Source organism: Durio zibethinus, chromosome 1 (assembly GCF_047325235.1).
Source record: "Durio zibethinus cultivar Kanyao isolate XHJ-2024 chromosome 1, ASM4732523v1, whole genome shotgun sequence".
In the NCBI taxonomy this organism is placed as follows: Eukaryota; Viridiplantae; Streptophyta; class Magnoliopsida; order Malvales; family Malvaceae; genus Durio; species Durio zibethinus.
In genome coordinates, this window is record NC_143162.1 from 37,320,473 (window position 1) to 37,346,836 (window position 26,364).

Genomic DNA, 26,364 nt, shown 5'->3' on the forward strand with positions numbered 1-26,364 from the left:
GTGTATTACTAACTAGTATTATTGATTGTTATCCTATAACTTCCTATATAGAAAGGTCAAGGCGAGACAAACGACTTATAGATTTAGATTCGTTGACCCCAAATTCATTAGTGAGCAAAGTGGCATAGTTGTTTTTCGTGCTACTCATGTGATTAAATGCATGAAAAATGTACTGATTATTATTTGCTCCAGTATAATGTTGCGTAAGTTATATTCATACAAATAATTATTTCAACCTTACCCAAATCTGAGATGTGCCTAATATGAGTATATCATTCTTATTATTTTACAATTATTATTAACAGCTTATTGTGATTTATACTATAACCTTAACGTCGTACTTACTTAATTTCGCTCAACCAACGATAATGCCTTACCCCGATATTAAAAATTTTATAAAGAGGTATTACATATTATTATATTATATATCTTTTGTTTCTTTGTAAGTAATTTTATTTATGTATTAAGTAATTTTTTTCTTTTCAATTTAGGGTAATATTTGCATTTAATAAGAATGCAAAGATAAAGTGGGTGTCATTACTAGTAAATATGAAATTTATTCTTTTATGCTGAGTTTGTGTAAATAAATATTTTTTAAACCTACTAAATTTATTTTTCAGGTATCTCGTCAACCCAGATATATTGAATATGGATATTATATCTTTTGTTTTATGAGGGTGATAGTTTTATATAATTTTATGACCACACCATTCAAAGTTAGTATAAATTTCATAAAGTTGTTATATCTTAAAAAAAAAAAACTAAATTATGTTCTCGTTTATTAACATTTACTTCTGATTTTTTTTTTAGTTGAAGAGTAAAGAAAGTTTCACGGTAGACGAACTTGATGAAGTTCGTAAAGAGTGGTGTGAGTATGTATTATCATTTATTGCTAAACTTTGAGGTTGGACATTATTGGTTGAGTGTAAATATATGAGGATCATTTGTTTATAATGTTTTTAAAATACCATGTTGAATGGATAATTTAAGTTTGTAGATTGGCAATGTTACAAGTTTTAAATTCGAATGTCTGGTCAATTTATTTAAATACTACAATGTTCGTAATGTAAATTTCAAAAAGTAATTTGTAGTATCACATGTATAAACCTACAACTGACTTCAAATATTTTTTGGGTATAAAACTATGACTTCATGTATAATTAAACCAAATATTTTTTTATGAGATTACTGAAGGTGTTTTTAGCTAGAAAATGCATTTAATAATCCTTCACAAGATGATGAATGGGGTTATTAAAGGCGTTTGTAGGTAAAAACACATACAATATTTCTAAATTTATTGAAGGTGTTTTTGACGAAAAACGCCTTCAATAATTTTGGAACGAAATATTGAAGGTGATTTTGGTCATAAACGCCTTCAATAATGCTTTGAAAAATTTGGAAAGGAATATTGAAAGTGTTTATGACAAAAAATGTCTTCAATAATCTCATCCAAATTTTGTTGAGGGGATTATTAAAGGTGTTCTTGAGCAAAAACACCTTCAATAATCCCTCTCAAATTTTTTTTATGGAGTATTAAAGGCATACTCCCTTAGAAATAATCCCTCGAAAAAACAATATAAATTCGCTAAAAGAAAAGATTAAACCTACGACCTTATGATTAATAACTGTATGCTTTAATCGATAGCGTTACTTTAATTTTGGCATATGCATTGACGAATAGATTTATTGAAGACGTTTTTGGTAGAAAACGCCTTCAATAAGCACCTCTATTTTTTTAGGGGATTATTAAAGGCGTAATATACAAAAAACGCCTTTAATAATCATTTTAATTTTTTAGAAAGAATTATTCAAGGCATCTTAGTTGATAAACGCCATTAATTTTTGTCTTGAGTAGTATTTATAAGTATAAACGCTGTTATTTGAATATTTAGTGATGTTTTAATAAAAAATACATTAAATTTTATAAAAATACAGAAACTAACAGTATTTGTAAGTAAAATTACCGTTACAAAACATGTTTTCCATTCTTTATTTCCTTTATACCTTTTACTTACTATAGCATTGATTGTGGCTTTAGGATATTCCGTACAATGTAGGCCTTTAGACAAATAGCAATTGCTTTTCGAAGTACTCGCAGCTCCAAGATCAACCAAAAATGGGGGGTTGGTTGTTTAGCTCTTATTATCCGGTCGTTGCACTAACTTATTGTGGAGAAGTTGGACAAATAAATGCAATAACGGGTCAAATCATTTATCATAATTCCATGTCAAGATGGTTTAATGCAGAGACCAGTCGGTTTTCCAGTTGGCATTAGCAAAACGCCTGGTACAAACCAAGCCGACATCGATCTCTTTTTCCTTTTAATTATTTTATTTCATTTCATTTTGTTTAGTAATCTAGATAAACAATTCAAAGGATGCCTTTAACTATAGCGAAGCATATGCAACATGTGCATGCTCCAAAGTACAAACAGATCATTTGAAATATATTTGCATGTAAGTGATTTCCCAATAACCTTATGCGGTGTACAATGTATATTGACCTATTGCATATTGGTCAATTTCTTTTTGTATATGCCATTGATCATGAGTGGATGTTGGAGAGAAAAGTTTATAGATGGTTTTACTAGAAGTTGTGTGCGAGGTCGTGGTTTTACTAGAAGTGTCACGTTGGGAACTTTTGAGATTCAAAAGTTAACGGGCAAGTCGTTGTTATTATTATTCATCCAGCTACCAAAAAGTCGAATACTTGATCAAGTTTAGTGGTTGCCCGCCACCACAAACAGAATAATGGGCTTTTGTTGTCCACAAAGCAATGGATATATATATATATATATATATATATATGAATGCAGAGTTCAAAAAAATAATAAAATGTTCATATCAATAATTATTTTTAAATTATAATAAAATATTTAATATAATATTTAAAATTAAAATTTTTTTAATATAATATATGAATTATAAAATTAATTAATTAATATGATACTCATTTTTAATGTAATTAACTTCAAATCATAATAATTCATGAAAGATAAATAATCTTTTTAATATTATATTTGTTAATAAATTCATAATTTAAATATTATATTAAAAATTTTTAAAATTTAATATCATATTAAATATTTTATTATAATTTAGAGAGTATTCATAACATTAACCAATTATAGAAACATGTGAAGTTGAAGATAATTTCTTGAATTTAAGTAGAGGACAGTAAGAGTGGGAGGAAGGGGTGCTGGGGCTTTGCAAATAGTTGAGAACTGCAAAACGTTGTGGAGTTAAAATTAAAGCAGAAGGATACTGAAAAAGTAGACATGAGAATACACAAGTTGGAGGAGGCACATGATAATGCCATCGTTGCGTCCGCATTTTATACAATGGGCTACATTGGCCGCTCTAATCCTACATATACTTAAGATTAATTTAGATAGACGTGAAATTAATTTGATAAGATTAAAAATAATGATAAAAGTAAAATTAATTACTGCAAAAATACAATTAAAATTAATGATGAAATATATCTTTAAATGTAAAAACAATAATGACAGTGAAATAAATTGTAATGAAGGAAAAAATGATAATTAAAAACATTACATTAAACTATATATATTGAAAATTTTAAATTATCATTTATGAAATTAATAAAAAATTAAAATATATTAAAATAATTTAAATATAAATACAAAATAAAGACAATACTTATAAAATGATAAATATTATTTAACAAAATAATATTAAACATATGAAATATAAAAAATAAAAAAAACAAATTTTAGAAAAATAAAAAAGAGGTATTACGGGCAAAAAATCCAGTCCTATGAACAACTGGATTTTTTTTGCTCCAGTCTTAAATGATTGCTTCGCTGCAGGGACTCACAGCACCAGAGGGAAAGTTAAATCCAAACGGGGCCTTAATAATAAAAGACATAGGAACCACCTCAAGCAGAAGCATGAAATGGAAAAGAGGACGACCGAAATGACAGAGCTATGAGCACAGGCCATTATGTTTACAGCCCTGAATTTGATGGTAGACACAAAATTGGATGACAAACTGAAGCAGCCGATGTTGTATCTGCAAAATCTAGGTTCAGAGATACTTAGCCCAACTTGTTGGGCTTCAATTGGTCAAATCCATTAGGCAAGTGTCCCAAAATAGCTATAAATGGGCTACAAACACCAAGCCCAATTACCAAACTATGTTTAGTCCTGTACTCGATCAAAATTCTAGTATGCTTTTCCAGACATAGATTTTTCCTAAAAACAGTACCAATATCAAAAACGGTTATGCCCTTTTGACAGTAAATTAGGTTTACCATTCATGCCAAATCTTCCTGATTCTTGTTAGTACCATCGACCATCATCGCTCTACATGTTCTATTCATAAATAGAATCAAAATAACAATCATCAGCCAAACCAGCTAAGAACACAATAACAACTCTCACCAAGCTATGGGTGTTTCATAATGATCAATATATTGGTGTTCCAGCCATTCAGAAAACATCAATAAGCAACAAAAAATACCATCAAAATCAAGATAATAAAGCCAAACAATTCGAGAATTACCCACAAGGATCAAAACTCAGATTCTTGAAAAGAAAAAGGTATAATTACCAGTATCCCAATATAATCTAATTAATAACGATAATCTTTTAAACCTTTGCAACACAGTTAGTTCACAAATAATCCAATCGACCCACAAAAAGAAACAAAACATAATGTACCTACTGAATAGAAGAAAATAAATAAATAAAGCAAAGTTAAGCACGCTCCCCACGAATTCGCCTGGCTAATTGAATATCCTTGGGCATAATCGTGACCCTCTTAGCATGGATAGCACACAAATTGGTATCCTCGAACAAACCAACTAGATATGCCTCCGCAGCCTCCTGCAATGCCAGAACCGCATGGCTTTGGAATCTCAAATCCGTCTGCCAGAAAATAAGCACAAAAAGACAGAGTTACCATAAACATCAACCAAACGAATTTGGAATTGGGATTTTGCTTTCTTGTAATTATATATATAGGAATACCTTGAAGTCTTGGGCAATTTCACGAACAAGGCGCTGGAAGGGCAATTTGCGGATCAAAAGCTCTGTGCTTTTCTGGTATTTACGGATTTCACGAAGAGCAACGGTTCCAGGACGGTAGCGATGAGGCTTCTTGACTCCACCGGTGGTAGGCGCAGATTTCCTTGCAGCCTGTAATTGATCGATTGCCATTGAAACAGAGAATCGGAAGCGTATTCAAGAAAACGATTAAAAATAACACTAATAAAATCAGGAAACTGGAACCCTAACAAAATCATACCTTGGTGGCCAGCTGCTTCCTGGGAGCCTTTCCTCCTGTTGATTTGCGAGCGGTTTGCTTCGTACGAGCCATCTTTTTTCCTCAATCAGGGAAATTTGGGAGATTAGGGTTTTGACTTTGTGGAGAGAGATTTGGGAAGATAATTTGATAATTGGTATGCAATGACTTTAGGTGTTAAGGTACGGAGCTTATATATAAGGTCGAGGGACAAACATGGAAATAATTGAAAGTTTTTTCAACGGCATTGTACACAGAGAGAAATTTTTTAAAAGGCCTCGATCCGTGTGATTGAATCTGATTGGGGTTCTAAGAAACGAGGATTGCCAGCGTGGACAAATTGTGTTTCTTTTGTGCGGAAAAAAATACAACTATTATTCCTTTATTGGCTTATCAAATCAAATGCATAACAGTATTCAAAGCAATGAAGTTGAGATCAGTTTTTTCCCCATGGCCTGGCTTGATTTGTTGGGCCCCAAAAGCTTTAAATTTATTTAAAATAATAAAATATTAGTATTATGTTAATGCTTTAAATATATTTAACAATTAAACTAAATAATAAATATATTTATTGTACGAAAAAAATCAAAATTATATGAAATATTGCTGATATTACATTAAAATTATATAAAAATTATCAATATTAATAAAATATTATTAAAATTATATAAATAATTGCAAAAAAAATCAAAATTTACTAATATTATATATCAAAATTATATAAAAAAATCAAATTTATTATCCCAAAAAATTACACAAAAAGTTATCAAAATTATATTAAATGTTATTAAAATTGTATTATATATTACCAAAATTGTATAAAAAATGTATAAGATTATATCACATTTTACTAAAATTATATGAAAAATTATCAAAATTATATAAAAAAATATTATAATTGTATCAAATGTTAATAAAGTTATATAAAAGAATCATCAAACTTATATAAAAAATTTATCGAATTATATTAAAAATTATCAAAGTTACATGAAAAGTTACAAAGATTATATAAAAAGTTATTAAATTATATCGATGTTACTAAAATTGACTAAAATTTGAGGTAAGTTTATATGGCAATTTTCATGTTGTCTAAAGCAACATAAATTAATTATTTATCATAGTAGTAAGGTAATAAAATATGGCCGACTTTTTTGGGAATTAGCTCAAAATTTAATGTTTAACTTTGGCCCAATGGACAGCTAAATTTTGGGCCGAAGTATTTGTTCGCTCAAACGACGCAGCATTGCGGCGAGAGGACGGAGATGGATGGTAGCAGAAGGAAAGGCTACGCCTGGGCAATCTCAGCCGGTTTCAACGCTGCGTTCGCTGCCGTTTCAGCTAAGCTCTTTTTACCTCCGGTAAGTTTCTCATTCCCTAATTTTCTTATACCCCAAAGTCCTATTACAGATCTAAATTTCGCTTGCTACTCGATTTCATAGAGTAAATCCTACATTGATGTAAATCACCCATGGATTTTTCATCGATTTTATAGATTTTCAACCGATCCCATGTTTTAATGGTAATGTTTGAAAAGATAACTGATTGCAAGTGAATGTTTCTTAAATTTTACAGTTGCTTAGGTACGGTCTGATCTTAATTTTCAACGTCATAATGTGGGGATGTTACGTCAACAGCTTGAAAGCTCTTTCATCTCTTCAAGCTACAGTTACGAATTTTGCTACTAATTTCCTCACTTCTGGTATTGCTGGCTTCTTCTTGTTCGACGAACTGTTGTCGTTTAAGGTAAGCCAAAAAAAGAACACGATGAAGACTTTGGCAGGATTAATTAATTGGTCAGCATCATAATGGTAGTTGTTATAGACTGAAGGGTTAGTAAAATGTTTATGTCGTTTAACTGTAGGGGGGATTGATTAGTTTGCAACATAAACTTATCAGCATATGTGTATAATTGGATTTACTTTGCAAACGGAAGCACGGCAATGGGGAAATTTTCTCTCAGATTTTTGCATGTTTGCTATTTTTGGTGGCATGGAGTTCCTAATGGATGATACAAATCATTCTATTAGAATAGGAGACCTTTGGAGTACATTGTTTCTAACATCCGAACTTTTTTAGTTAGTCTGTTATCCCTAATCTTTGTCGAAGGAACGATTCATCTGTTAGGTTATTATCTGTGTTTTTTTTTTATGGTGCTTAAGAAGGCAATTAAGAGGAGGAAGTTGGATTCAAGTTGTTGGATAAATATTTTATGGAGTTTTGCTTTGGTGACGAGTTTTTTTTTTTTTTTCCTGATATGGAAACAAAATGGTGATATATTTTTGCTTAAAAATGCGTGGAAAGCAAGCTAGTACTCATTAGTTTAAGCTATTAACTCAGTAAAATGCATATGCTGATTACGAGAGCTTTTTCAGTGGTTTGCAGGTGCCCTGTTCATTGTACTTGGTGTACTTATCCTCGGCAAGTCAAGTGTAGAGACGAAGGCAAACATTGATTAGAGCTTCCGTTAGTGGTGCTACGTTTACACTGCTTTCATACTTTTGATGGTATCTAATCTCAGGCGTAGTTATAGCTTTTAGGTTCTTTTGGATGGAAAAGTATTTGAAAATTTGTTTTAGACAATCTTTTTCAGTCATCAACTACCAAATTGTCGGTGCTAGGTGTTTCCCGTCCTCGCTATGTGTTTTTAAAACAACCAAAGAGATGCTTGCAGTTTTAGCACTAATCATAATCAATTGGATTTGTGATTTTCATCCTGTTCTTTTGTATTTATCTGGATATATGACCTATTAAGTCAGTTATGGACTATCGAACTAAGCTGGAGATTTGTGATAATCACAGATTTGGTTGTATTTGTTTCCATCAAGATCTTAATATTGGATCCTTGAGTCTATGTTCCTTGATGAATTACGATACAATTGCAGCAAACATGAATCCAAGGAATAGCAGTGAAGTTCATTGATTGTGGGACTTTGCATTGGTCTCCATTCCACAATGAGGAGATCAAAGGGTTTGAGAGGTTATACAGTTTTCTTCCAACTCTTTTACAACGCAAGTTCCTGTGTAGTTCTTATGCATTTGCTTCTGCTGAATTCAAGTTGAATTAATTGATACAGCTCATGCTTATAACTATTTATAATTTGCCTTGTCGTTTGATTGTCATGATTATAGACAAAAAGGAAAGTTGAGAACAGGGAATTTTACAAGCTATGTACGATGCATTGTTGACAAATCATTGTAAAGCAATGCTCTGTTATCTTTCTCTTCAATACTGGTAGTTATACTTTGAGCAGAGAGAGTCTCTGATCTGAGTCAGCAGAATACCGTTCATTTTCATAACAAAATCTGCTTTGTTGATTTTCTTAAATACTATATTTTAATGCAAGCTGTGGGTATTTAAATGTAGTTGAGAGCCTGAAACTGTGTTACTGTGTTTCACATTAATAACCCATGGGAACAGTTCAACAAGTAACACGTTAATATCAATTTCACAGCCTTCAATATTGTAGTACTACACAAAAGCTTTAAAAAATGACTTTTTAGAATGGGGGGGGGGGTTAACCAAAATTGATTCGACACCGGTTTTCCCTCGAGGTAGCCAACATCGTTGAAGGTTTACATACAGACTTTGTACGGGTGAAAAAAATTGAAAAAATAAAATATAGATTACAAATAATAGTTTTAGATTTAATTTATTTTTTTTATTTGGTTGAGATTAAATTTAAATATTAAAATTTTTTTATTTGATTTGGATTAAATAAAAAATTAAAAAATTAAATTAAATATTATTATTTAAATCAAACTAATAAAATTAAATTCAAATAACGAAAAACAATCAATTTAAATTTAAATTATATTTTAAAAATTTATAATATTATACGATTAAAAAAAAATCGAACTAAATCTCATAAGAACCATTATCACCCTATAACTCTGGACGACGACGTCTCTTTACCTTCCAATTATCATCAAACGGCTAGGAGGTGGCGAGAGTTCATAGCATAGCGACTTTAGTTACTTTTAAGTCGACTTTTTTGCCCGTTCGCTAAAAGTGACAACACTGAAAAATTAAGAGCGCAAACAATCAGAGCATTTCTTCTACAATTTTACATATTACAATATTATAATTAATTAATTATAAAAAAAATAAATTTAACGTAATTTTTGATAAATTTGACATAATAAAAAATTATTATTTATTAATTTTACTATAATAATTATAAATAACATGCTCTAGTCATCAATAGAGAAGAAAAACAGTTGTGGAAAAAAAACCCCTTAGGACACAAAAGGTAAAGAAAAATTCCTTTGTCTGTTCTTCTTCAACTCGTCCTTTCCACTGATTTTCCATCTTCCCTAAGTTCATGTTTTGATTCACCATCTCTTCCCTTCGAAATTCTTCCACTGGTGAGCTTCTACTTCTTCTTCTGCTTCTTCTCTTCTCTACCCACTCTTTTTTTTTTTTTTCTGTTTGACCATCTTTTGGCTTTAAACCCATTTTAATTATGCTTACTTTTAGTATGTTCTGCTTTTTCCTTTGCTGGTTTTGGTTATTTTTTGTGGTTGGTGCTTTGTTGGAGCAAGGGAAGCTTGCTTTCACGGGCTTCATATCTTTAATTTCTAGGGTTTTAAGCTTGTTTAATGAATTGGGTTCTTTAAAACAGCTGTGGAAGTGAACTTAAGAGTTTTGATTTTCTAGCTTTCAACTAAGAATTGGATGGTTCTAAGGTTTTTGGTGTTAGCTTACGATTGGAAATACTTTTTTTTCACTGTTTTGACTGGTGGAAGGATTAGGCCTTTAGTATTTTGTACATTTATTCAAGTCTTGCCCGAAAATTTTAGTTCTCATTTTCACACTGGATTTGCAAATTTAAGATAGTAAAGTAGTAGACTTTAAATATTTTGAGAAAATTCTAAGTATTAACATTGATGTTTGAACTGTCAAATATTTGTTACTAATATATTTTTATCTACAGAATCTATATTCTGATTCTAAAAGGGCTATCAAGGGAGAAAAATGGAAGGTGGTGAGCTTAATGGCATTGAATTTAAAATTGAAATCCAACTCTAATCATCAATTATTAAGGCTGGAGTTCTTTGTTTGGATTGATATTATAGAAAATTGGGCTCTAGTTATAGGAGGGGAATGTGTTTGCCTCTAAAGATTCTACTTTGGGAATCCTTCTGATTGATCAGTATGTTTGATAGGATGGATAGAGCTGTAGCATGTAAGGCTGATTTGTAGAAGGCTATTTAGGGTGATAAACTTGTTGACTAAACTAGGAAATGAATCTCATGGAACTGATAGAATTGTTGCTAATAATTGAAGAAATTGGTATTTAAGTTTTGTTTCCTTGTTCTTGATGATGTACTTAAGCATCAGTTCATATTCAGGGAATATCACCACAAGAGGATGGGTTTCTGTTCCTCATACACCTCTCCATGGTAAGATGATATTATTTTTTGTGGGATGATATCAGCTATTTTCTAATAGTGATGGAGCAATCCTTTGCTATTAATAACTTATGTTTATAGTTCGCCCATCCACCTTTTTCTGATATACAGGATTTTCCACCTCCAAAGTGAAGTGATGCTTAATTGACTGAATACCCCCCTCACAGTGGAGTTTTGAAACTCTTTTTTGTCAACCTCAACAATTTATTGGGTTGTCCGATGGATGATGGTGGGCATCGTGAAAATGGAAGACTCAAAACAGATCAGTATAGAACAGCTCAGGGTCAGGTATCGTATGGTGTTTTTTTGCAGATTATAGATACTTGGAGTGATTTAGAATGGCATAAATGAATGAACTCCCCTCTGGGATTTTAATGTGTTCAGTTTCAGCATTTTCTGAAAACTTCTGTCCATGATGCTAATTTTTATGAGCACTATTGTTGCAGTGGCTGATGCATCAGCCATCAATGAAGCAGATAATGGCCATTATGGCCGAGAGAGATGCAGCTATTCATGAAAGGAATTTAGCACTTTCTGAGAAGAAGGCAGCTATTGCCGAGAGAGATATGGCATTCTTGCAGCGAGATGCAGCAATTGCTGAGCGAAATAATGCTATTGCAGAACGTGATAATGCCATAGCAAATCTTCAGTATCGAGAGAACTCCTTGGCATCTGGTAATATGTCCTCTTGTCCACCTGGGTGCCAAATCTCACGTGGGGTGAAGCACATGCAACATCCACAGCAAAATGTTCACCATCTGCACCACATCAGCGAAGTTCCTTACAACTCAAGGGAAATGCATTCGAGTGACGCCCTACCAGTTACACCAGGTACCTCTGAAGCTGCAAAGTCAAGACAGGGTAAACGAGCAAAAGAAGCCAAGGTAATTGCACCTAACAAGAAGGCTTCAAAGCCTCCAAAAAAGGTGAAACAAGAGAATGAGGACTTGAATAAGATTATGTTCGGCAAGTCACATGAGTGGAAGGGTGGACAAGATGTGGGTGCGGGGGGTGATGATCTCAACAAACAGCTAGCGACAACAAAGTCCGATTGGAAAGGTCAAGATCTGGGGTTGAATCAAGTTGTATTTGATGACTCAACCATGCCGCCACCTGTTTGTTCCTGCACTGGAGTCCCAAGGCAGTGCTACAAATGGGGGAACGGGGGATGGCAATCTTCATGTTGCACAACCACCTTGTCAGTGTATCCTTTGCCAGCAGTTCCCAACAAAAGACATGCCCGAATTGGTGGCAGAAAGATGAGTGGAAGTGCTTTCAACAAGCTGCTTAGTCGGCTTGCAGCTGAAGGTCACGATTTGTCCAATCCTGTTGATCTTAAGGACCATTGGGCCAAGCATGGGACAAACCGCTACATTACGATCAAGTAGGTTGTTCAAGATACAAAGTGCAAATGGGATGTAACGGAGAACTAGAGATGAGTCATTTGACGCCCATGTTTGCGACCCTAGTGTAGGAAAATAAAATGATCTGGAAATAACCATAGGGAGGATTACTAAGTGGGTGATACCAACTCGATCCTCCATTGATGTCTGCATTTAGTACGAGCAATGAGTGACAGGTAGACTCGTAGATGAAGAGAGGATGAAGGGTACTTCTCATCCATTTTCTTTGCCACATCCAATCTTGGCAAATGATGGGGTTGTCAACTTGCCACTATGTTACCTGTAACTCTACTTTATTGTACTAGTATTGTACCTCAAACATCTTGTTGTAGTTTAATGAAATTTCAATTTATTAGCTTACTCCACCAATTTCCTTCTCTAATAAACGATATGACGAGTTGACAATTTTGCTTGGATTCTTGAAATCACAAAAACAAGATAAGAAACGTCTTGTTGGATTCTTGAAATCAGGAAGGCATTCGTTCGCATCTCACTTAAGTCGATAAATTTCTCTGTTTTCCAAGTTTTCTTTCAATTTCAAGGTCTCTTCAAAATCTTCTGTAAATTCAAACTCTGATTTATCGAAATTGAAGCATGTTTTTTTTTTCCCGAAACACAATAGTAACAATGAGACCAGACATGCAAGACCAAATCAGCCACATAGTTCAGCCTGTGTCAGATCACAAGATGTCATGATAACCCAAATCAGCCAGGGATAACTGATTTCAAGATTTTCTCAAAATACACAGCACTGTAAGAAAATTTTCAAAAGCTGTTAATAAGCTGATAAAAAATAAAAAATAAAAAGCCTCAGACCGTCCTAGTTCATGAGTTTCAACAAATCATGCAGAATCAATAGAACTGCATTTCGGAAAGTCTCCATAGTTTCGTCATTGGCTTCATGTCTATTATATTACAAAAATCGAAAAATAAATAAAAAATTTAAACTATGCGTCAGATTTCAAAGAAATATCAGCACTTAAAAAGAAAATCAGCCAGGGATAACTGTATATTTCGTATTTCTCTTCATCCGCAGCTAAAAACAGTAAACAAAAGAATCTTCATCATTTGGCCTCCAATTTCAATCTATATGCATTGATATGAACAAAAGGAATTGAAAACAAATGAGTAATTTTCCCACAAAATAAAACACTTAAAATGAGGGAAGCTGATTGATGATGAAACCCTGAAAGATAAATCAGAATGTTGAAGATCGACGACTGCCTACGCGGTAAATATGAATTATACTCCCGAATCCCGACCTCATTTTATAGTCAGAGGATATGGACGTTTTAACAAAATGGGCCCTAACTTGACTGGCCCAAAATTTTCTGATTAAGTGTGATTTAACTTTTTTTTTTTAAAAAAAAACTATTTTGTTTAATAAAGATAATTTTACATTTTTAATTTTCAATTTAAGATGAATTGTTAAAATCATGCAGCTTAGAGTGTTCAATTTTTTTCATTTTTGGAAGAAGAGATGTTTTCTTTGATACATAAAATATGAGGAGAAATTTACTTATATTAGTGTAAAAATTATAAATTTTTTTATTTTTTATTAAAATCATTAAATAAGTATTATAAATTTAATTTTAATTTAGAATAAAATATAACTCATAATATATATAAATCTATATGAAAAATAAAAACTATAAATAATTGTGGACCATAATCATAGGTATCAATACCCAATAATTAACTTTTTGAAGCTTAAGGAGTGATATTAATTTTTTACTCATTAAATCGTATTTTTGTTTTCATTTCAATGAATTGAAAAAACTATAACATTTAATATCTATCTCTCCATATTATGCCCCTCAAGTTCTAGATATTTATTTTTTTCTATAATCATGTGTGACATCATAATTATTGTAAATATTAAATTTTAAATTTTATATATGTTGAATATTATATTTTAAAAATAATTATATATATTAATTAAATTAAATCTCAAATTCGAAATACAAATTATTTTATATTAAACTAAATAAACAATTTTTTTTTGCAATTTACTATTTTGGACAAAATAAATAAAAATTCCATGTTAATGGTGCACTAAAATTACCATATATATCTTCTTCCTAAAAAATAATTTTAGGGATACCAATAATTTTTTATTGCATTATTATCTAAAAGAAAATGATTGAAATATGAAAAATAAATAACAAAAACCAATAGTTACGCGTGGCGCCAACGGGTTGGTCAACGCCAACGGAAGCCCTTATAAATTTTAATTACCATTTTATGATACTTACCAAAAAAATATATATATCATTTTTTATGATAACGAAATCTTAGCGATAAGAACAAATAAAATAAAATAAAATAAAATACATGTAATTTTATAATTGTTACTTAACTCAAAAAATGGCGGAGATAAAGGAGGAAAGATTGATAAAACGCGTAGATAACATTAAATTTCTTCTCTTTCCTCACGCGTTGTTTTCTTCTCACTGACAAAGCAAATCCTGGCTTGTCTTATAGTAAGAGAGACAACTATCCGGAAATTGCCCTTCTCTTCAAAGTCTTTTGTTCTGACTTTTTCGACAGTGTAGTTACCGCCACACTTGGCTAAAACATTGGGCTATCATTTTGATTCACTTTGCATATTTGGGTCTTCTTATTTTGATTCATTTTACTGCTCAAAGCTAGGTCCAGGTATATATATAGAAATACTTTGGTTTTTTCCTTTTTCTTTTCATTTTAGATCATGGGGATTTGTTGTTTTATTTGATTTTTTTTTTTTTTTTGTATGTGTGTGTGGCAGTTGAAAAACTATGAAAGAAAATGGAGGGTACTGGTGAGAGTAGAATCAATATGCAAAAGCTTCAGTCACCACCTTCAAATTCAATCTCTAATCCTCAAAGCAACTTAGATATACCCATTTTCAATGCCTCTCCAATGGCTACTTCTTTTATGCGTTTGAATCCTGAGAACAATAATAACAAAAGACCTGGGATACCTCCTTCACACCCCAAAAACCCTGCTGCTTCATTGCCTTGCTCGCAGATCATTGGTTCTCGTCCCAATTCTCAACAAGGGGCATCGTCTCACTCTAGGTCTCTATCTCAACCTACATTCTTTTCCCTTGATAGCTTGCCTCCATGGAGTCCTCCCCCCTATCGCGAGCCTTCTGTCTCGTCTCTCTCTGATCCTGTTTCTAATGATGTTTCTATGGAAGAAAGGGTTGTCAATTCTAACGTTAGGTCCTCACTTCCTTCACCTGTTGCTAGAGGAAGTAATGAGTTTCGTGTCGGCGAGAGTTCTAGTTTACCTCCACGTAAGGGACATAGGCGGTCTAGCAGTGATGTTCTACTAGGTTTTTCTGCTATGATTCAGTCTTCGCCTCAATTGATTCCAATAGGGAGTCGTGGCATGTTGGATAGGTCAGTTTCAGGTAGGGAGAGTTCTGGTTTAGAGAAACCAATTCAGTTGGTGAAACGAGAATCAGAATGGAGCAAGGATGGGGTTAGTAATGTAGAAGTGATGGGTAAGAGAAAATCTGAGGGGGATATTGCAGATGAATTGTTCAATGCGTACATGAATTTGGAAAATCTTGAGACATTGAACTCTTCTGGCACTGAGGACAAGGATTTGGATAGCAGAGCTAGTGGCACAAAGACGTATGGAGGTGAAAGTAGTGACAACGAAGTGGAGAGTAGAGTAAATGGACATCCAATCAGTATGCAGGGGATGAGTTCTGGTGTTTCAAATGAGAAGAAGGAAGCGGTCAAGTGGAGTGCTGTTGGAGATATTGCTCTGACTGTTCGGCATTACAGAAGTGTTTCAATGGATAGTTATGTGGAAAGTATGCAATATGATGACGAGTCACCAAAGATTACTCCTTTGGGAAATAGAGGGGGTCATCAATCTCCTGGTAGCTCAGCTGATGCAAATTCAAGCAAGTTCTTCTATGAGCTTGGCAATAGTGAGTTCAGTGAAGCTGAGCTCAAAAAGATCATGGAAAATGAGAAGCTTGCTGAGATTGCATCCATAGATCCAAAACGCGCCAAAAGGTTTTTTGCATTGCTTCTCCTTCTTCTCAGTTTTCTTTTCTTTTTTTGCTTATGGCGTTGCATATAACTGGGCATAGTTGATGATTCTGAGTTATTCATGACAGGATTTTGGCTAATCGTCAATCAGCTGCTCGTTCCAAGGAGCGAAAGATGCGGTACATTGCAGAATTAGAGCACAGGGTACAAACTTTGCAAACAGAGGCAACCACATTGTCTGCACAGCTAACAATGTTACAGGTGGATATAAAGTTCTAGTAATTGTACCAATTATTACACCTTTTCCCCTTTAATTGGCCTCGTTGCTACTTGGTTGTTCCTTATCTCGTCTTTGTTTGGTCTTCCTTCTTTAGAGAGATTCTGCTGATATTAAAAGCGAGAACAACGAGTTGAAATTTCGTCTTCAGGCCATGGAGCAACAGGCCCAACTGAAGGATGGTATATATTTCTTGATCTTAAACCTTATATCATCTGATTTTTAGAAGTTTCTCAACTGGGCCTTCCTTGCTTATTGTGCAACATCTATTAGTAATTTTTTCTTTCACATGAACCTTTATGACCAATATTACATGTAGTTTTGGCATGCTCTAGGGTTTCCTACAAATCTATCATGTTACTTTGCTGGCATTCCTATGATATGGATTTTACTAATCCTGGATATGTCAAATGTGATCAGCCATCTACTTGAAGTACTTAGATTGCACCATCTTAGTTCCAAATATTCATCCTATTTGTATATACCTGAAGTTTAATACTCTGCATTTTTGTGAAGCACATAGACACTATGTACAAGTTTTTCCTATTTGCTTTTTAGGTATATTTGTTGAGAACGCCATTGCATTTGGAATCCATGTCGCTTGATCTGAATACCTGGTTGTTGCGTCTTTATTTGTTTTATTCCTTGCTATTATCTCTTGGTAACTGACTGTCTTGATTGCATTTATAGATGCATATGTGGTTAGTTATGATCAACATATATCCAGAACTAATTGGAGATGAAGGTTTAGGTTTATCAAACATATGACTCATAATGGATCATTACTAATAGGAAACCTATACAAAATTTTCGTGAACATGCAATGCAAGGCATGATTAATGCTTGCTTAGAATTTTAAAGAATGGTTATTATTGTTTTTATTATGATCATGATGATAGTATCATAAAAAAAGCCTAAATGAAAGATGTTTGAAGAGGATCAGATTGTTTTGATTTCTTGTGGCTAGGCAATGATCTACGATTTTCAGTTTTATTATTGGGTCACTGTAGATTATATAAGTGTGATTGCTGGTTGATCGGGTTCCTTTTTATTTGTTAATGCAACTTAACTATGCTAATGATACTTTTGTATTTTAACTAAAATATTGGTCTCCTTGATTGATTCGATGTCGCAGCACTAAATGAAGCATTAGCTGCCGAAGTCCGGCGACTGAAGCTAACTGCAGCAGAGTTCAGTGGAGAGGCACATCTTTCAAACTGCATGGCTCAGCAACTTTCAATCAATCATCCAATGTTCCAGTTACAGCCTCAGCAATCTCAGCAGCTAAACGTTTATCAGATGCAGCAGCAACATCAACAACAACAGCAGAGTGGGCGTAACCAGTTGCAGAACCAGCAACAAAATGGTGAGCCTACTGCGAATGAATCTAAGTGATGACAAGCCAAGTCCACCATTAGCTTCTGTGCAGCCATATTATCGTATCAGAACTAGATTTGAAATATCAGTGATCATATGGGGGGTTCTACATCTATTAGATATATTTGATTTATTCTAGTAAACTTGACCATTATTTTGTTCAATGGGTGCATTGTCGTGCCGAGGCAGTGGAGAGTTGAAGCTAAACTCTACCTCTGTTAATTCATTTATCTTCTACACAAACAACCTTAAGCATTGTCTATATTTGATACTTATAATTTGCTTTGTCAGCATGTAATGACCTTGGAATATTAGCATAATTTTAGAGATGATATTAGTATTTGAAATTGATTCTTATATTTATTCACTTTTGCTCCTTGCCATTCATTTACATTAGTATTTTGTGGAAGAACAAATATACGAATCCAAAGTTTCCTCCAGATTGTGGGCTATTAACCCAAAGGAGAAAAACAATTCTCAGTTAATCTGGGCTTGACTAATTCCAGCCCAATGGAAACACTGGCCCAGGCCCAAAAGCAAATTTATTTTTTAATTAATTTTTTATGTTATTTTTTGTAATAAGAAAGGTATCAGCCATTTAAGAAACCCCTGATTCCTCGACAAGCAAAAAAAAAAAAAAAAAAAAGGGGAAATCTAAAGACAACGACTTCAAACTTACAAAAAAAAGAACAAAATGAAAAGCAAAAAAGAAAAAAAAAGTAATAATGATTTCAAAATAATAAAAAATTAAAAAAGTGAAAGAGCAACAAAATCTATCGACTACTTGCATTCTCTCTCTCTCCACAATTTATTTTCCCTTTTATTAATAAAAAGAAGTCCCTATTCTTGGAAACCTCCCAAACAATCCCCCTTTTTATCCTCTTTTCTTCGCTTTGAAACATTTCACTTCCCATTTTTTGAATTAGGGTTTCGGTTCTTCTCTTCTCTCTCCTTTCTGATTAAACCCTAATCGCGCCGATCCCCCACTTGCTAGCCGTTATTCCTTCTTTCCCGCCAATTTTGACCTTCATCTGGGCCGTTCATTCCTTGTTTTCAAATACGAGCCGTTAGATCGGCCCTCATTCGCTCAGTTTTTTTGGTCAAACCTTTGAACTGTGTGTTACCCGGGAATGTCGGCGACCGAAGCGGAGAAGAAGGTGGAGAAAGAGGTGGAAGAGAAGAAGAAAGGAGGAGAGCTCTTGTTCTGTGGTTCCACCTGTTGGGACATCGTTGGTCGTCGTAAAGGTGCAGTTGAAGGCAACTTAATCTCTCCCACTCGCCTCCGCCCCCTCGTCGGTGTTGACATCCGGTTCGTTGCCTCCGGTTGCGGTGAGTTCATTGCTTTTCATTTTTCACCTACTCGTTTAAATTTAAAAGCTTTTTTTTATATAAAAAATTCTTTTTTATTGCAGCGTCGTGTCATTGTGTTGCATTGGATGTTGAAGGGCGATGCTACACATGGGGTCGCAATGAGGCATGAAAAAACTCAGCTTTTTAATGTTGTTTATGTTAAATGTATGCGGTTAATTTTATACTAATTTGGTTAATATTTAGTTGATAGAGCTTTAGCTTTTATGTATAGAAAGGGCAACTTGGTCATGGAGATACAATCCAGCGTGATCGGCCCACTGTTGTTTCTGAACTCTCCAAGTATGTTCGTTTTTCTGTTGTTCTTAAAGTTAATCCCGTCTGTATTTGTTTAGATATCTGAAATTTCTGGTTAATTGGTCTCTGTTGTATCCTTGTTGAAGGTATAAAATAATTAAAGCGGGAGGAGGGAGGAGCCATACCGTGGTAGTTACTAATGAGGGTAATTCCCTGGCCTTTGGCTGGAATAAACATGGGCAGCTTGGTTCAGGTTCCACAAGAAATGGTATATTCTGTTGGTTTATGGTTCTAGTTTACTTGGTTGTTAAATTCTATTTGTTGGTTCATATTGGTACTTTTTGACCTCTATGAATGCATACTTCTGGGGATAATGACATTTCATTTTGAACTTTTGCATCATTTATTTATCAATTTATCTTTTTTTTTTTTGGTAGAAATTGAGTCATCTCCTGTCCGCTGTATGGTGTCTGAAGTCACAAGTACTGCCTGTGGAGCTGACTTCACTGTGTGGTTATCTTCTGTTGAAGGATCTTCAATACTGTATGGTTTGTGGTTCTGTTAGTTCTGTTTCTTGTCTTACTTTCATGGTTTATAATTCCTGATTCATACTTTTCAATGATTTGCACACTTGTTCTTTGTTTATAGAACTGCAGGGCTTCCACAGTATGGCCAACTTGGCCATGGAACAGACAATGAGGTATGTGGAGGAAGACGATTTATCTTTGACAAGTCTTGTTCATATTTCTGCTGCAGAGCATCACTCACTAAGTTATGCTGGATGAAAATGATAATTGCTGAAACTTTCAGGCATTGTTACACAGCTTCTTGTGTTTGTTTGTGTATCCCTGTTGAATTTATATTTTGATGAAAATTGTTTTGAGTAATTGTAGTCAAGGGTTCATAGCAGTATGGCAGATGTTTTTTTATGACTGAAATAGTTTGATATTTTACTACTAATATTATTTCTGTTTGTTGTCTATTAATGATTTTTGTTGCATTTGTGCATAATGCTTAGAAAATAAGAACTGCATGCGTATATTACCATCAGGAGACTTTATGTTTTAGTAGGTTTCCTTGCTCTCTAATTTATGATGCTATATTTTCTTGTGTGACAATGCTTTATCTAATGCCCAGGGTACTTTGTGACAAACATTATGCGTAAATGTTGTTTTTTCTCTGATGTATTTAATCCATATAAGCAGTTCTTGAGACCTTGATTAATCTAGGCGCTAGCCTTAGTAAATGTATCCTTAGATTGACTTGCTTTTTCCATGGATTTTTACATGATACTTATTTGCTTGCAGTACAATTCTAAGGATAGCTCAGTGAAGCTTGTTTATGAAGCCCAACCACGCCCAAGAGCTATAGCTACTCTTTCTGGGAAAACTATTGTCAAAGTTGCATGTGGGACAAACCATACAGGTTCATGATATGCCTGCTCTCTTTCATGTTTGCTTTCTCTTTCATCTAGTGTTATCCCCCATGCCGCTTCCCTCTTCCTCTTTTAATTAAACACCCTTCTCATTGTTAATTTTTTTCTAATTTGTGTATCCAGTCGCTGTGGATAAGAATGGCTATGTTTACACGTAAGTTCACTATGCATTATTGTGGAAAGGTTTTAGATTTCCCTATTATTATCCTTGTTCATAAACAATTGACTGTTGTCATATGAATGTCTAGGTGGGGCTTTGGTGGTTATGGAAGGTTTGTGACAATATACACACCACTGTTGACTTTTGCGTCGCTCCAGTATTTGATGTGTTTTTACGAGGCTTAAATTCTTTATTCTTATTTATTTTTCCTTTTCACAATCATGCATGTAATTCCTTCATCACTGATATACAGGCTTGGGCACAGAGAGCAGAAGGATGAGTGGGTTCCTCGCCGTGTTGATGTATTCCAAAAGCACAATGTTCTTCCTCCTGATGCTGTTGTTTCAGCTGGTTCTGTAAATTCATCATGTACTGCAGGTATTGTTTGTTCTGTAATTTGTGGCTGGAAGCTAATAGTCTGGTTGCTAAAACTCTCTATTAACAGGAATGATTAAAGTTTTTTCATATTTTATCAGGGGTGAAGTGAGGGTTAAAGGGAAAGCTGAGGGGGCTAGCTTCTGTTTATAGATTTCAAGGTGATTAAAATTTGGTAAAATTAGGGGAACCATAAGAATACCCTAGGTATGAATACACAGGTAGACCACCTTGGATTTCAAGGAAATGAGGCTAGGCTCCTGGAAACTCCTAGATCTATGTTAAATTGATTAGATTGAAATATCTTTAGGGTGCTTAATTGCAGGAAATTACAATTATGCTCCTGAAATGTTGCAACCCCCTAAGGTTTAAGATATGCTGTCCATACTTCTTCTTGTTAATTGTTTTAAAGTCATTGTTCAGTTTCATTATTGTGTTTTGCTTGTTTTCCAGGTGGTGGGCAATTGTATATGTGGGGCAAAATAAAGAATACGGGTGATGACTGGATGTATCCTAAACCTCTAATGGATTTAAGGTTTTGCTCTGCGCCATGGTTATGTTTACTTTTATCCTAATGGTAGTTTTTTAGTTTTTTCTATTTGCATCATGATGATTGGCTGATTTTGCTTAGATTAGCTTAGAAGCATTGTTTATACTTTTTATCTCCATCATTTTGATGTGTTGGCATTGTTTTGTCTTGGTTACTACACTTTTTCCTCCCTTTCAATCAATCAGTCCACCCAATTTTGTGTAACCATTATCATCAAGCTTTGCTAGAAAATTTCTTATAATCCACTGTATACGTTAGCTTAGCTTAGAAGCTTCTGTTCTTTTGTTGCATTTCATTCTATGCTTTTTAAGCATGCTACATTGCCTTAGTCTATTCTTTCTGATAGAATGGAAGAAATCATTAATTTCATAGTACTGACATCTTTTTAACTGTTCTGTTATTTTGTTCTGTTTATTTTGACTCTGTGCTTTACGTGAAGTTTTATGGTACTGGTTCTTGGTCAGTAAACATGTCTGAGACACATTTATACATTTTCTTCTCAGTGGTTGGAATTTACGCTGCATGGATTCAGGCAATATGCACCATTTTGTTGGTGCAGATGCCTCCTGCATAAGTTGGGGCCATGCTCAGTACGGAGAGTTGGGATATGGTCCCAAGGGGCAAAAGTATGTGTTGTTACTAACATAGCAGCCTTTTTTAAGTCTATCTCCAATTGCTATTTACTTAATCGACTGTCTTTGTTTTAGGTCTTCAGCAGTTCCCAAAAAGGTAGATATTTTGGAGGGCATGCATGTTATCAGGTGCATATAATTAACAGTAAATTTATGCACCTATAATACTATATGCTGTGAATTTTCTCTTGACTGGAAGGTACTGACGAGTTCTTTTGTATATCTCTGTGTAGTGTTGCATGTGGTATGGGACATTCAATGGTCATTGTTGATAGAACAAGCGTTGGTGACAGGCTTGATCAGGTAAATTTGTAAATTTTTAAGAGTTTTTCATTTTCCTTGTATTGGAGATCAAGTTCTTTCTTTACGCTTTATGTTGTACCTTCCAAAATGTATGGCTTTAATGCCAACTCCCTGGAAGTGAGTGGTATTTTTGTGCTAAAATTCTTGTTTACTGCCTTTTAAAGTTTGAAGGGTTAGTTTAAAAGCTAAAGCCTCTATACTTTATTGACATGCATTGCTTCAACCGATTAGTGCTATTAGCTTTGATTAAATATGGCTTGTTGTGAACCGTGTTGGGTATTCCCAATTACTAATCTCGACTACTAGCTTATCTTGCTGAACCTTCAATTTCATGTTGGAACAACAGATGTTTTTGTTGCTTGCTACTGACGGCATTGATGTAGTTTTGATGTCTTGCACTAGCTGCTGCTTTTTGTTAATGTTGAGATATTGAAATATAAAGGCTTATGTCTAAGCATTTAATGTTTTCTACAGCTGGATATTTACGATGGCAAAACTTCTGGTGAAGGTATGTGTTTCTGTCTTGCTTTCTTCGCCATTTTCAACTAATCTTATATGTTCCACAAAGGGTTTCAGTAATTACGTTAATAACTAGATTGTTGCCTTAGATTGTCCAGTTGACAATTATTGAATTTGAAGTTATGGGAGGTTGACTTGGACGCTGATGTATGCAGGAACTGAGGTACCAGATGCCACTACTCCAGTTCCTAAGCAAAATAACAAAAAAGGTGCCAGTAAAACTCCTGACTCCTCAAAGAAGAGGAAGAAATCAAAAGCTTCATCTGACTCGGAGGAAGAAGAAAATAGTGATGTTGAAAGTGACGGCAGTGGAGAACACATCAATGGTAAGGTTTTTGCCAAAGGCCGAGGTAAGGGTGCAAAGAAGTCCACTTCAGAGGGAAAGGGTGCTGGGCGTGGACGTGGTCGCACTGGCGCAAACAAAAGTTCGCAGTCCTTTCAAGGAAAAACAACTAAGAGAGGACGGCCGCGGAAGTCATAAGTGTTATCATATTATTCCCTAGTCCAATGGGAAATTTTGTTCTCTCAGCGTAGAGAAGTGTACTTTTTTATACATTGGCCACTGTATTTGCATGTTCAACAAGAATTGTTTTCATTTTGTTGCTCTTTAGCGCCCCCCTACTTGTGATCACATGGTGAAACGACTACCCCTGAATTAACACTTAATTTGTTTTCTTTTGGATGATTGCTAAAGAAGCAGTGAGAATTTTTTAATGGCAGCTTGGACCCTTTTGATGACGGAAAGATCTCATTAATTTTCTTGTATATATAATTGATTTACACGTACATTCGGTCGATGCAGCACTTGAACTTAGAATAGACTGCAAATGCAATTATTATTTACGATTGATCGACCTCACTAGCCATAACCCAGAGATTTAAACAACCTTATCAGGCATTTGTAAAAGTTAGCAAGCGCAAGCTCCACTGTTACGGATCCCGAATAAAAAGTGGAATTTATGAAATTTTTTATTAAAAATAATTAAATAAAAATTAAAATAAAAGTTAAAATCGGTAAATTAAATGATTTTGTTACATAAATTATGTAAAATTTTAAAAAATTTTAATAAATATATATAGTTATAATTATTTTTAATAAAAAATATTTATAAAATTTTTACTATTAAATAAATATTAAATAAATTTAAATTATAAATAATATTTTAATATTTTTTTATATATTATTGACTTTCATATTAAATTTTATTAACTTATTAATTTAAATTTTTTATTAAAATTTTTATTAAATCATTTTTAAAAATATTTTACAAATTTCATTAAAAAATGTCATAAATTTTGTCCTACGGATCCCACGGTAATTCCAGGACAACATCTTCGACCAGTACCAAAAGGGATAAATTCAAACTCTATTGCTTTATAGTCAATGGAACTACCGAGAAGTCCCTCCTTACGAAAGCTTTCTGGATTTTCCCAAGCTTCAGGATCCCTTTCTATTACCGTAAACTAGAGTTTTAGCCGGAACTTCATACTTCTGATACAGCACCTTCGAATTGTTTCTTGTGGGATTAGACCCTAATTTCATGCACGATCCTTCCAAACTTGTAAGAAAACATCAATAATATCTTCATGCTCGGGTCTTGGTCTCTTTGGGTCCATATATGCGTCGATGAGTTCTAATAAGTAAAAAGCATCAAAGTCGTAGAACTTTTCCTCAGGCGATCAAGTAAGCCAATGAGTCGTCAATCCAAACCATGAAAGAAAAGTAGTTCAGAAAAAAAGAAGCTTGTGAATGTTTTTTGAATTCTATGTCGCATCCTAAAATTGAATATTGGCACATGAGTTATAGGGCCAAAGTTGAAGCCTTTTGTTCATGAGTGGACTGGTTCGTGATGGAAAGCGTGATGAGTCGTCTCATCTATATTTGGCAAGGCACCGAATTTCAGGTTCTCCAAATTGTTTTTCCTTTTCTTTGTTTAGTACATATACAGCCACCAGCTGATTGGGAATTTTTTTTTTTTTATTGTTCTTAGAAAGCAGTTTTGCTTGGCATGGGCATTAATTTAATTAATACTCCGCCTTAATTCGTTGTCCGTTTGCTCAGGAAGTGATGAACCACGATCCACAATCTGTGATGTATCGATTCCAGCTGATTGTATTGCTAAAGGGAGATTAGGTAACAGTGATTACCCTGTACATGTAAGGAAGATGAACAATGACGTGATCGAATTCTTATCAGAACTTATTGTTCCAATCTACACTTCAACAAGTTAATTTTTACTTCCGCGTAATTAACCATGAGGATTAGTATTCTTGTAGATCAGAATAATGTAAAATTTTAATAATCAAAACAAACTTTTTATAGAGGTTGATCGTGAGTATAGCTTTAATGTGATCAAAATTAGTGAGACAAACCATTGTAAACACCATTTAATTAATTAATTATTATTTATTTTTTTTTTTTCTTTTTTTTTATTTTTTTTTTTTATAGTTTTTCTGTTAACCATCGGCAGTTGCACTGCTAGTAGCTCTGATAGTCGGTGGCTATCATAATCATAGGCAATCAAAATCTTAAAAAATTTAAGATTTTAATATTCTTTTTGCTTTATAAATAGAGCTGCAAAAACACTTACAAAAGGATAAGCCCAGAAACCTTACAAAAAAAAAAACACATTGCCAAATTCTAAAAAATCTTCGTGAAAAAAAAAAAAAGAGAAATAAAAAAGAAATCCTTGGAATGGGATCTTAGTGCTAAAACAAAAAAAAAAAAGAAAATAAATAAAAAATCCTTTGGCCAAATCTTTCAGGTCAGATTTATGCAATTCAAGGCCCTTTTTTGTAAAACTAAGTTCGGATTCATATTTAGGGGGATGAAGAAAAGATTTTTGAAGATTTTGGATTTTTTCGGTGACCATTGATGGCGGCCGACGTGGTTGAGTAGTCATCGGATGTTTGATTGCTAGAAAGAGAAGGAGAGACTTTGAGAGGAAGAAAGAGAAAGAGGAAGAAGAAAACAAAAAAAAAAAGCTGATTAGGCCTTTAAATAGGCCTTCAAAAGGATGTCGTTTAGGAAAGTATCAAAAAGACATCGTTTCGAC

At 33.7% G+C, this 26,364-nt stretch overlaps 5 protein-coding genes, 1 long non-coding RNA gene and 2 other non-coding genes across 10 annotated transcripts; 5 read left to right on the plus strand and 3 right to left on the minus strand.

Annotated features, from left to right (window-relative positions):
- Positions 1–4,523: 4,523 nt before the first annotated feature.
- On the minus strand, positions 4,524–5,439 carry LOC111312786 (histone H3.3). Its single transcript, XM_022913390.2, has 3 exons — positions 5,272–5,439; positions 4,995–5,162; positions 4,524–4,892 (listed from the first exon to the last, which is right to left on the minus strand). Exons 1-3 carry the CDS (start codon positions 5,341–5,343, stop codon positions 4,722–4,724), a joined length of 411 nt encoding a protein of 136 aa, XP_022769125.1. The 5' UTR covers positions 5,344–5,439; the 3' UTR covers positions 4,524–4,721.
- Positions 5,440–6,465: 1,026 nt separating this feature from the next.
- On the plus strand, positions 6,466–8,088 carry LOC111311406 (cell growth defect protein). The gene is made up of 3 exons (XM_022910781.2): positions 6,466–6,626; positions 6,841–7,011; positions 7,641–8,088. The coding sequence occupies exons 1-3, from the start codon at positions 6,531–6,533 to the stop codon at positions 7,722–7,724; spliced, it is 351 nt and encodes a 116-aa protein (XP_022766516.1). The 5' UTR covers positions 6,466–6,530; the 3' UTR covers positions 7,725–8,088.
- A 1,380-nt stretch (positions 8,089–9,468) lies between these two features.
- LOC111312787 (protein BASIC PENTACYSTEINE6-like) lies at positions 9,469–12,443 on the plus strand. Of its 3 annotated transcripts, none has more exons than XM_022913391.2 (4): positions 9,469–9,633; positions 10,621–10,671; positions 10,792–10,968; positions 11,127–12,443. In XM_022913391.2, the coding sequence occupies exons 3-4, from the start codon at positions 10,900–10,902 to the stop codon at positions 12,066–12,068; spliced, it is 1,011 nt and encodes a 336-aa protein (XP_022769126.2). In that variant the 5' UTR covers positions 9,469–9,633; positions 10,621–10,671; positions 10,792–10,899; the 3' UTR covers positions 12,069–12,443. The 3 variants fall into 3 exon arrangements, with proteins under 3 accessions (XP_022769126.2, XP_022769129.2, XP_022769131.2); XM_022913394.2 differs by having other exon boundaries at positions 9,474–9,633; positions 10,604–10,671; XM_022913396.2 differs by lacking the exon at positions 10,621–10,671 and having other exon boundaries at positions 9,475–9,633.
- A 447-nt stretch (positions 12,444–12,890) lies between these two features.
- LOC149520617 (small nucleolar RNA snoR20a) lies at positions 12,891–12,981 on the minus strand. Its single transcript, XR_016326668.1, has one exon. It is a non-coding gene; the product is annotated as a small nucleolar RNA snoR20a (small nucleolar RNA).
- Positions 12,982–13,030: 49 nt separating this feature from the next.
- Positions 13,031–13,121, minus strand: LOC149520618 (small nucleolar RNA R38). The gene has a single exon (XR_016326585.1). It is a non-coding gene; the product is annotated as a small nucleolar RNA R38 (small nucleolar RNA).
- Positions 13,122–14,592: 1,471 nt separating this feature from the next.
- On the plus strand, positions 14,593–17,879 carry LOC111312788 (bZIP transcription factor 29-like). The gene is made up of 5 exons (XM_022913397.2): positions 14,593–14,741; positions 14,851–16,099; positions 16,204–16,336; positions 16,450–16,534; positions 17,488–17,879. Exons 2-5 carry the CDS (start codon positions 14,871–14,873, stop codon positions 17,745–17,747), a joined length of 1,707 nt encoding a protein of 568 aa, XP_022769132.2. The 5' UTR covers positions 14,593–14,741; positions 14,851–14,870; the 3' UTR covers positions 17,748–17,879.
- A 755-nt stretch (positions 17,880–18,634) lies between these two features.
- LOC111312789 (uncharacterized) lies at positions 18,635–24,046 on the plus strand. Its single transcript, XM_022913398.2, has 16 exons — positions 18,635–19,058; positions 19,142–19,203; positions 19,312–19,379; positions 19,481–19,602; positions 19,772–19,877; positions 19,983–20,034; positions 20,642–20,759; positions 20,893–20,923; positions 21,018–21,041; positions 21,183–21,307; positions 21,758–21,839; positions 22,358–22,480; positions 22,562–22,615; positions 22,720–22,789; positions 23,264–23,297; positions 23,464–24,046. The coding sequence occupies exons 1-16, from the start codon at positions 18,860–18,862 to the stop codon at positions 23,787–23,789; spliced, it is 1,596 nt and encodes a 531-aa protein (XP_022769133.2). The 5' UTR covers positions 18,635–18,859; the 3' UTR covers positions 23,790–24,046.
- Positions 24,047–24,607: 561 nt separating this feature from the next.
- On the plus strand, positions 24,608–25,729 carry LOC149520619 (uncharacterized). The gene is made up of 2 exons (XR_016346414.1): positions 24,608–25,212; positions 25,371–25,729. It is a non-coding gene; the product is annotated as an uncharacterized LOC149520619 (long non-coding RNA).
- The last annotated feature ends 635 nt before the right edge of the window (positions 25,730–26,364 follow it).